Source organism: Chinchilla lanigera, unplaced genomic scaffold, assembly GCF_000276665.1.
Source record: "Chinchilla lanigera isolate Chin_1 unplaced genomic scaffold, ChiLan1.0 scaffold00079, whole genome shotgun sequence".
NCBI lineage: Eukaryota > Metazoa > Chordata > Mammalia > Rodentia > Chinchillidae > Chinchilla > Chinchilla lanigera.
Window position 1 is genome coordinate 242,664 of NW_004955480.1, and position 11,276 is coordinate 253,939.

The 11,276-nt window shown below is 46.1% G+C and overlaps 1 protein-coding gene across 1 annotated transcript in view; it reads left to right on the top strand.

Annotated features, from left to right (window-relative positions):
* Window positions 1-9,707, top strand: part of Ccdc149 (coiled-coil domain containing 149) — a 95,757-nt gene extending 86,050 nt beyond the window's left edge. The window contains exon 14 of the mRNA XM_013503308.1: window positions 7,113-9,707. Within this exon, the coding sequence (XP_013358762.1) occupies window positions 7,113-7,537 (425 nt within the window). The 3' untranslated portion in view covers window positions 7,538-9,707. The remainder of the gene's footprint in view (window positions 1-7,112) is intronic.
* The last annotated feature ends 1,569 nt before the right edge of the window (window positions 9,708-11,276 follow it).

Below are 11,276 nucleotides of genomic sequence, written 5' to 3' on the forward strand. Positions count from 1 at the left end.
GAGCATGAGCCTGGCTTGATTTTCACAAGGCTGCTGTAAGTAATGAACTGATTCGAAATGATAGCTTCCAGAATTCCATCATTAGCTCTCATTGTTCCAACCCCATCCTCTGGGTGGGAACAAGGATGCATTCATGTGGCGTCGGGGATGGCCCATCATTGCTGCAGTCCTGATTAATTCCAGCTGAAAGCAGCACACACGAAGGAGGACAAAGACCATCAGAGACCAGCTAACAAAGGCAGACAAATGTCCCCTTTGGGCCAAAGGAGGGGGGAACACATCTTTAGGGGTCTAGCCATCCTTTCTACAAAGCAACACTATTTTCTTTTTTCCTCCTTTAGAGAAAAAAATACTTCTCTTTCCACACTATTTGTGCCATGGTGAATTAGTGTCCATTGACTGCCTCATCATTATTGATATGTATCATTAATAAATATCAATAATAGTAATTCTGTTTGGTAAAACAGCACAGAATAATTGTTATTTGCAGTAATATTTTCTGACTCTTAGTTCAGAAATATTTTGTGGAAATGGCAATGTTGGGAGTCTATTGTTAAAGGAAAATTTAAAATCTCAGAGTTTAAGAGTTAATGTTCCAGAATCTCAGTTTCAGAGAGAGATTCTCCTCCCACAAAAGTAGCCAGGGGTCGCAGTGACAGCACAATCATTGAGACATCTGCAGGAACTTTTCTTCCTGTCCTAATGACTTGAGTGTATTTTGACAGGAGGATGTGAGAAGACTGGTAAATCCTGCTGTTGGCCAGTCAGCCAGTCTTGGAACCTAGCCCCTGAATCTTCATGGTTCCAAGGCTCTGAAAAACCAGCCTTTCTCAGAAAAAGTAAATACCCAAGAGAACCAAGCCATAGAATTGCAGTCTATGTCCATCTCTCCTCATACTGTGACTGTATCATTTTATATTATTTATTTTATTTTTTTTGGGGGGGGGATGTTTCCAGTACCGGGAATCAAACTCATGACCTTGCACTTGCCAGGCAGGCACTGTGCTGCTGAGCTAAACCCCCAGCTCCTCTGTGACTGTATCATAACCTATAACGGTGACAGCCCCATTCAAGCAAGTTAAACACTGCTCTCCAGTGGTCTCAGAGGTTTGCCATTTTTAAAACATCATTTGGACATGAGCAGAATGTCATCTAAAGAAATGGCATAAGGAAAAAATACTAACAACCAGAAAGCCTTTGTATAATTTAGGCCACACTCAGATGTAAATGAAGATTCACCTAATCCATGGTTAAAACACACACACACACACACACACACACACACACACTGCAAATGGTTTAGGGGTGAGATTGTTATGAGTAAGGTTAATTAACTTTCCAGGGGCACCAGTCTGAAGTGTCTTGGAAGAAGTAATTTCATAAGAGTAATTTCCAGAAGGAGTTTATTCACCTCACATGGGTGAAAAATTTAGTTGCAGAAAGTACCATAATTTACTCCTTCTGAATAAAGCTTCCCCGCACAGCTGGAACTCGCTCGTTCTGACTCATTGTTTTGCATGTTCCCTCTACAACCACCATAAAAATTTTCATCTGTTAGTATGAAACTTATGTGACCGCTTCCCTGTGCTGCCTTAGAGCTAGCTAAATGTTTGTGTGACTTAGAAATCTTCTTTTTCAGAACGTACTGTTTTAAGATCTTTTAGGGTAGCAACCTGGATACAACCTGAAATGAATACCATAAATTCAATGATTGCTCTCATGTATCAATACATCCTATATAAAGATGTGTGCTAAGACGTTCACTTGTTCATGCGTTCATATATAAACCCATATATTCATACATTTAATGAACTATATGAGCACCTACTGTAGAATACTGGCAAGCTTAAAAATTGATCAGGCAAGATTTTTTACTTATAAGTTGTTATAAGTAACAATTTGGCTTCCAGCCAAAGGTGGTTATAAGTAGTTATATGTAGCCATTTGAAAGGGAAAATACAAAGCACTAAGCTCTCTAGGAGATGCAGACATAGCCTTGTAGGAAGTCAGACACTACAAATATGACCTGTAAGCAGGTTTAATCAAATAGATTTCATGGAAGAGATGGAAAAAGGACTGACTTTTACACTTTGTCATTCAATATAGAAAGGAACCATGGTCCTTGGGAGGATCAACCACCTAAGCAAAGGCACTGGGGTAAAGCAACACCCCACAAAGGGATGGTATGGCTGGAGCATGGGGATACAAGAAGAGAAGTCAGGATTCCAAGTAGAACGGGAGATGAGTGTCAGGTCATAGAAGATCATGAGTGCCAGATGAAGAGCTTGGGCTTTGTTCCTGAGGCAGCTTTTGCAGGTTTTATAATTGGACAAAAGCATGGTGGGATTTGTACTTCAAGCTTACTATGCTTCTCAAACTTTGTTGTGTACCCACATGGCCTGGGATTTTATTAAAACACAAATTCTGAACCCATAGATGAGGGCAGGACCTGAGAAGTACATGTCTAGCAAGCTGCAGGGTTATGCTGCTGCTGCTGCTGCTGCTGCTGCTGCTGGCCCATGGACCCCACTTTGAGCAGTGAAGCTTTAGGGAAGGTCTGTGGAGGAGGCTGGAAGCTAATGAACCTGTTAGGATTTAAGATGCACTGTTACCCTGGCTGGCCAGCTCCAAATAGGTGTTTTTTTACATCAAGGACTGCTCCATTCACTCATATGCACACTCAGATATCCATTATGAGCCTAGCAGTCCTGTTTCCAGGTACAATCATTATATAGAGAGTAATACATAGTTGCCCACAATTAAATACAGATTTTTGAAAGTGTAAGGTAGATTTGGTTGAAAATCTGTACCTGAGATTTGTCTGTGGTCATCAAAAAGGCTGAAAAAGAATGGCAATTTGAAAAGCAAAACTGTATCAGTAGAATTAGAGATGTGGGATTTGGGGCCAGCAGCCAGGACCTGCCCTACTTGGTTGAAACCCACAGCCTCTGTCTCAGTGAAAGCACATGCTTATTGTCCTACATGATCACTTTCTCTTCCTCCATGCTCCATCCTTCATCCCAGTAGTTTCATTTCCATCCTGTAGTCCACCTCATTTCTCTATTTCATTTCTTCCAGAGTTTCTCAGAATATTTTTTTTAACCATGGCTCAGCCATTTAAAAATTTTAAGACTTTAATTGGCATATAAACGTTGAATATTGTTATGGTTTGTGTCTGGATGTCCCCTCAAAGTCTCATGTGGTCGTGGTAGGTGGGCTTCTCAGAGGCAGCTAAATCTAGACTTTGTAATTGATTCATGATCCAATGATGGGACTAAGGGTGTGAGTACTATAACTGCCGTAGGGCAAGTAGCCTGTATACAATATAGGGAACAGAAATAGATTTGTTTCTTTCATTGTTTTTGGTGTTTTCTGCCACCATGAACTGTTGCTTCTCTGCCATGTGCCACTCTGCCTTCGAGCCAACCAATTATGGACTGAAACCTCTACAAACTCTGAGCTAAATAAACTTTTCCTCCTTTAACCTTGGGTATCAAGTATTTTGGCTCAGTAATGAGAAAAGTAAATATATATATATATATGTTATAAGATATCTATTTATGGAATACAGTGTGACTTTTAAATAAATGTTTAAAGATCAAATCAAGGTAATTGGTAAATCTGGAACCTTAAATGTTTAGTGTGTGTGTGTGTTGGGAACATTCAAAATCCTCTCCACTAGCAGTATGCAAATAAATGTTATCAACTACATAGCCATTTTTAAGTTTCTTAAAACTTGAAACATTTATAAGGTAAATAAATGCTAAAAAGGTATTAGTTATTTAGTTAAATAAAAAAATGTTCAAAAGCACATACTGGTCATATTCATAAAGACTTTAATGCATTGTACTAAAATTAAAATGGGTCATAGACATAATAATTTTACATATTGTAGAAATTTTAAGCTACATTTTAACACAACCCAACAGAATCTTGCATTATAAGACTAGTTAATACAAGCATGCAAAAAAAAAAAAAAATAGATGCAGAAAAGTGAAATTAAATTTGAAGCCTTCCTCTCTTCTTGCTTCCTGCCCTGGTCCTCAGACTGTTCCCTGGGGCAACCTACAGTTTTAGCCTACAGCGTAAGCATCCCTAATCTGAAATGTGAAATGCTCCAAAATCAGAAACTTTTTGGGTGTCACCAGATACCATAGGTGGAAAATTCCACACCTGGCCTCAGGTGACAGGTTGCAGTGAAAACACAGGCTAAATGTATAGTTTACTTCCAATATCATTGTGTATAAGGTGTATATGAAACATAAATGGATTTCATGTTTAGACTTTGGTCCCATCCCCAAGAGATCTCATTATAGTGTATATATGCAAATATTCTAAAATATAAAAAAGTCTGAAACCTGAAACACTTCTGGTCCCAACATTTTCAGTCAGGGATCTTCAACCTGTGCCCCTGGAAAAAATTATTACAACTCTGCAAGTGTATTTCCATGTGTAATCCCCTGTTGGGGGCCTCTCAGATCCTTTCTATGTTTCTACTATTAAAAACAAGATTGGAGTAGGCACACAGGAATATGTGTTTTGAAATATTTGGGCTGATAGCCATAGATAGATTCCTAATAATAGAATCACTATGTCAGAGGATAAATGCTTTTAAGGTTGTGTAGATATTATCCAAATGGCCTATAAAACAATTTTACTGCCTTCTGTTATCTTACTTTATAAGACTATACCTATTTCTCTACATCCTTAGCAACACCAAGCTTTGTAAAACCTTTGAAATTTTGCCAGTTTGAAAGATGAAAAATTAAATCCTGTTGTGACTTTAATTGCTTTAATTATGAGTGATGTTATGAATTGTTTAATATGTTTGCTGTCTGTTTGTTTTTCTGTGAATTGCCTGTTTTCATTCAATGTTTGTTGAAAACTGGGCAATCAAATGAACAAATTCTACACACAATGGCATGGATAAATCTTACAAGCCTCATGTAGACAACAAAGGAGCCAGGCACAAATAAGCACGCCCAGTAAGATTCCTGTAATAAAATTAAAGAGCAGGTGGAACTCCTTTTGGCATTCAAAACAGTACAGCGGTTACCCTTGACAGAAGAGGAATAACTAGAATGAGGGTCTGGCACACCAGACTTGGAGATGTTTATAGGGAATTGGTCATTTTTTTCATCCTGGTTGCTGGTTACATGAGTGTGCTCACTTTGTGAAAATTCATTGTTCTTACTACACTGTGGGACCTTTTGCTTGCCAGGAAGGCACTCAGGCCACTGAGCTATACCCCTAGCCCTACACTGTGGGTCTTAAATATCCTTCAAAGGCTTCTATGTTGGTGACTTGATCCTCAGGGAAGTGCCACTGGAAGGCGGTGAGATCTTTAAAAGGTGGGGCCTAGAGGGAGGTCTTCAGGTCGTTGGAAGTGGAGCCTTGAAAGGAATAGTGACACACAGGTCCTTCTTTACTGTGTCTTTTGCATCCTGGTCAGGAGATCAGCTGCCTCTCACACTCCTACCGTGAAGTGCTGCCTGGCCCACACTGATAGAGTCAGTTGACTGAACATGAGCTGGGACATCTAAAGCTTGAGCCAAAAGAACCCTCTCTCTTTATAAGTTAATCATCACAGTGTCTCTTATGGGGATGGAAAGCTGACTAGCACAGAGCTCCATATTAAGATTTGTCCACATTGCCCTACAGATGTTATACTAACATTAAAAAAAAGTTAGGCATATTTTTAAGCTTTTCTCTATGCTTAGAATGTGTTAGACTTATGGACAGTCCAGTATGATTGCTTTTCTCATGGGTTTAAGCTCTAGAACAAGAACTTGGTACATTGCCTAGCACAGAAGAGCACCCAAGAAGTGTCAGCTGGGAGTGGTACATGCAGACTTGAAGGATGTGTCGCCTGGTGGGGAGGACACGTGTATGTGGCCCAACTGAGAAAAAAGGCTGCAGAGGAAAACAGAGGCAAATAAGGGGGGCCTTGCAGAGGACCCAAGGGAAAGGAATCACTCTTGATCCCGAGTCAGCAAGGCTCTGACAAAAGGTTGTAAGCAGAACAGGCCTTGTCCAAACATGCTCGACTTCCTTCCTGAGCCTCCTGCAGTTCTGCAGCTCTCCACCGCCCAGGCTGCAGCCAGCACATGCACCTGCCTGCATCTGATAGCGAGCCTGATTGCAGCGGGGTTCTCTTGCAGATCCATCCAGGAGTGCCAGGACGTATGCCCAGGGCCTTGCTCCCTGGACTAGGACCTGTGCACCGGCTAGAACTGGCCTACCCGTGGCTCTTCCATGCTGGTTGCCTCATCACTGTTTGGCTCCCGGGAAGCACAGAGCCAGGCGTTGAATGCATACAGCTGAGTAGTCAGAGCTGCCTCTGCCCACCTGCTCCCCAAGCTGGCTGAGCCCCTGTTGCTCATCAGATCTGCGAGGGACACTAGTGAGTCCTGCCCCTCGCTTTGTACCTGAGAACAGAGGCCACATGGGTTGTTCTGACCACAAAGCAAGTGAGCAGGAAGATGGGGGGACCTTGCCAACACCCAGGGCTCCCCTTGTCTCCAGTCCCTCCCAGTTGTAGCTCTAGAATTTCTAGTGTATGGATGAGGGCTCTGGTGTCGAGGGAGGAAGTTTGAAGCTGCTTTCACACATCAGCTTTTATTTGAAAGTCAGGAAACATCAGGGCCCTGCATCAAAGAAAGAGGTGCTGATGGAGAATGGGGGTGGCACTAAATTCCTCCCCGACCGTCCCGCTTCCCACCTTGAAGGCAGCCGGAAACTGCTCGTCACTAGAGAGCCTCGGGTCCTCCCGGAGCTGCCAAGACAAAACTTTTGTCCTTGAATTGAATATTTAATAGGCACATAGAGCCCCTGTTAAAGAGGCAGCCGGAGCCACCCAGGCACCTAAGAGGATGGTTATGAACCCAGCCAAGTGCTCTGTTTGCTACAGCAGGACCATAGCCATCACAAGAGCACTTACCTGCCTTTTACATGTGGGTCCTGTGTCTCCCCTGGGCTCCAGCGCCCAGCATGGAGGAGCGCGCTGCCCTAGAGCTATGGAAGCCTTCTCTCTCTGAGGAGAGGCTGGAGGAGAGGCAGGGCAAGTGCTGAGTGCTGCCAGAGCTTTGACGCTGTCTTCGCTCTGTTTTCAGGGGAGGCTCAGCAGCAGGAAGGAGATGAAAGCTGTGTTGCCGCCGAGGCGTTGACAGCGCCCGAGGATGCTGGGAGGCCCGCTGTCAGCTCCCCAGCAAACCCGAGCCACGGGAGCCAACGCAAGCACTTTCATCCTTCATTACCCCGGCTACCTTCTGAGGAGGGAGAAGTAAACAGACTTGGAAGGGGAATAATTAAACTGACAAAGGAACAGGCAGCTGCAGAACTGGAAGGGGTCAGGAGAGAGAGTCCTCCGGAGGGACTGAAGAGCTCGCCTCCCTTGGGCCTGGCCTCCAAGGGGGAGCTCCCCAAATCCCTCCTGGACAGCTTGGGACCTGCGCAGCCTGCAGCTGAAGCGGCTGTCCTGGAAGACGGTAAAGGGATCTCAGAGGATGGGGACATAAGCAGTGTCGTGCAAACATGAAAGGGAACGGAGCCCAATACGGTGACACTTTGCAGGCACCAGGGATGGCAAGAAAAGAATGAGGCATCAGAATACCCGCACAGGTCGCTTCTTCCTAAAACACCTCAGCCTCTGCAAATGAGGAATGGCTCGGATCCTGTCGCAAACTGTGAACGTCCCGACGATGCCTGTGGGGTGTGATTTATTAAACGTGGGCCCTCAAGCTTCGCAAGTGTCATCTCTTTCTGCCGAGGATGCGCGGCTGTGAACAGGGCCCGGCTGCCATATGGCTGGTCTTCGGCCTCCGTCTCTCTGTCAGCATTTGTTTTATTAGAGATAAGGTGTTTTTCTATTAGCATTTAACGTCGTCGATCAAAATTATGGGAAGAGCCGGAAATGGAGAGGGTTTTGAGTCAGGCCTGGTACGGGGAGGCTGCTGGAGAGAACAGCGTAATGGAGCATCAAGCATCATGCGTCTGCAGGGCCCAGCGGAGCTCCTCGCATGGGTGTTCTTGGCATCCTGCCACCAGCACTGTCTGTTGAGGGCTGACTGGCGGGCGGAAAGGGAGATGCGCCTGAGAAGGTTGGGCTTCTGGTCGGAAATCCATCGCGCCTATAGAGGCCTGTTTGCATCCTGCTAGAGCTGAGTTTTCTAGCCTATAAATCTGGGGGATTAATTGATCAGAAGTGGTGGAGGAAGAGGGTCTGGGACTCCCAGGGGTGATCCGATTCTTTGCTTTTAAAAAGAAATGAGAACTAGAAGTAGAAGTGCTTGTTTGCTTTATTCAGCCTGTGCTATCTATCTGTAGGATTTTGAGGCCATTCTGGGCTTGGGAAAGAGCCGGCTGTGTGGTGTCAGTCTCCTGCCCTGTGCCCCGTGAACCTAGAATGCTTTTCTCCTTCAATAGAATGTGTTCTCAGTGCCACCAGGTACTGGGATTTGAAAGACAAGACACAGAGCTCATGGCCCTGGAGGGGAAAGAGAGAGAAAAACAAAATGACCTCATCCCGCTTGGTTGGAGGAGCACCCTGTGGGACTCAGGGCCAGGTCCAAGGGTGAGAAAGGAGGAAATGGCAGTCACTGCCTGGGTCTTCTAGGGATCGGACTTAGCAGTTTCGCACAACATCCGGGGCTGCAGGAAATCAGTGCCATCGAGCCGTGGACCTCCTATGAGCTAGACTCCATTTATTTCTCCCAGAGAGCCTGATACCAGATTCCACCACTCAGAACACCTCAGAGAACCAGCATCACATTGCAGACACCTTCCTGCAGAAAAAGGGAAGGCACCCAGGACAGTGGAGGTTAGAAATTTATCCTAAAAACCTGATTGTACACAGGCTCACCTAGACGTGACACCTGCTTATGGGAGGCTGGCCCACACCGACACTTCCCTGCCAGGTTGCATCTCCTGGCGACACTCTTCTGACAGACATCACAGTGCCTCGCTTCGGAGGGGGGCAAGTGCACAGTGGGGGCCTGACGTTCAGGGCTTCTGATTCTTTCCCAGCTCCCTGAGGCTCCCCGCCTGGCAGAATAGGAGCATGCTGGAGCCAGTGCCCTGACACTTTGGGGTGTAAGGACACATATCTTCTCCCAGTGCTCCATTCATCCTTCTCCATTCCACTAGGTCCCTCTGCCCCTGGGCACGCCCCCATAACATCCCCTCCTGGCAGGCCTTCTGCAGCTACAGCGCTCACCCAGTCCAGCGCTCACAGAAGGAGCCATCCTGCTGCAGGGGGCCGGGGCCTGCGCGGGCTGCCGATGCACACCCCTACTGCACAGAGCAACCAAAGGGAACAGCCAGGCCTAACACAGCGATAACACAGAGAAAAGTCTCACCCCACAGGAGCTCTTGTTTGCCATGCAGTCGGCCGGAGGTACCTCTGCAGGGCCTGTTGATCGCTTTCTGGAGAGTGGGGCTTATAATAAAGCCCAGCACAGTCCGTTAGGGCCAGGGAAACTGAGTCCCAGAGAGGCAGGGCTTTGGGAAGCTGGGGTCAGAGGAGCTGAAACTTTGACAGTGGGAGAGTCATCAGTGTGGAAGGCTCTTGTGTTCTTAGATGGAATGGGAGACAGGCTTGATCCTGGCATATCAATGCCCTATTCACACGTGTGACACTGTCATGCATCTGCTAACTCCACCCATGTGGTTTTCTGTTCCATAGACATTAAAGAGAGATTTGGCAACGACTCATGGTTGTCTTTTGTCTTTTTAACTGTTGCAAAAGTGTGCAGCATTCTTCCCCTGCCCCCACCAGAGAGCGCTATACTAGTCACGGCGCTTTCAGCAGCAAGTCACACCTGCAGACGCTTAACAACAGGGACATAAATGCTACTGCTCACAAGAGCTTCAGAAGTAGGGCATCCCAAGGCTGTTTCCTTCAAGAAAGTCACGGATGATCTGAGTTTCCACCTTTCATCTCTGCTAGCCTCCAGGTCAGCTACTTCCTCCTGATAACAAGATGGTTGCAGTGGCTCCAGGCATCACTTGTTCTCCTGTTTGTCTGAAGGCAGAAGGAAGTTTCTCCCCACATGTTCCTGCTACATTTCATTGCTCAGAATCATCATATGACTGTGTCTAAGCTAATCCCCAGCGAGAAGATGGTGTGATGATGGGTTTAGGTGCATCACGAGTTACCCTCTGAATTGGGGAGGGGCCTTGTCCTGGACATGTAGACACTAAAAGGGGAACTGCCAGAACAAAATCATGTGTTAGAGGTGCGGATTTAAGTGGGCACCAAAAGCATTGCCTCTGAGCCCCATGGCTTCTCCTTTGTCCCTGCTCTAAAAGCTAGAATATTAGGATTGTTGAGAAAATCGCATCCCCCCTTAGCCCGCTTCTCTGTGGTTGCCTTGTGTTGCAGGGGCTTGCCCCCACCTCTGCAGGCCTGCCTGTCCTCCTGAGGCTCCTCAGACTTCAGAGTTGGGGTAAATAACACAGGGCTGACAAGTCCTGTTTGCACGTTCTGCACCCCTGTGATTGCTCTGTACCTGTGAGCTGCGGGGTGTGGAGTTTTACATACGGGCACTTGTCTTTCTTCTAATTAAGGCCTGCAGAAAGGATTGGTGTTTGCAAAACACACATCCCTGGCTCTTCCCTTCCCCTGACTCTCCTGCCCCTACCCTGCACCACCCCCACACGTTGTCTCTCCAGCCATCCAAGCTTCACGGGCTGGGAGGCCCCAACCTGGTGATATTCTGCTCAGCCCACCCCGAATCCTCCAGTCTATTGGCAGCCTTAATAAACTGATTGGTCTAGATCTCCTATTGTTGCTTTGCTCCCAAACACACATCGCTGTCTCTACACGAAGTTCTAGAAGTGGGCTATGCTATCACCGGTTCAGACGTCGGAGAGTCTTCTGATGTGTTTCTCCCACTAGAAACATGTACACCGGTCGACCAGGGCATGGGAAGTTTGATCTCTAAGGAATTCCGAAGACTGGCTCATTTTTTTCTTCCCTGTCTCTCTCAAGTGACTGGACAGCTTTGCCTATTGGGTTTTCTGTGCCTCTAAAAAGAGGGTGCTGTCCTGACTTCACTGCCTTCCCGCTGCCCTATGGGTGCCTGGTGCCTTGCCTCTCTCTGGAAAAGATCTTGATTAGAGGGCTTTCTCCCTCTGCTTTCATTCCAGAAGCCTCCACTTGACACAATCCTCATTCTTGATGAAAACCAAAGGTACGTTCAGAGAGTTCCAGTTAGGATGACAAAAACTCAAAGCTCTACCCCCAGCTCACAGCTTTAATACGTTCCTTTCCCTCA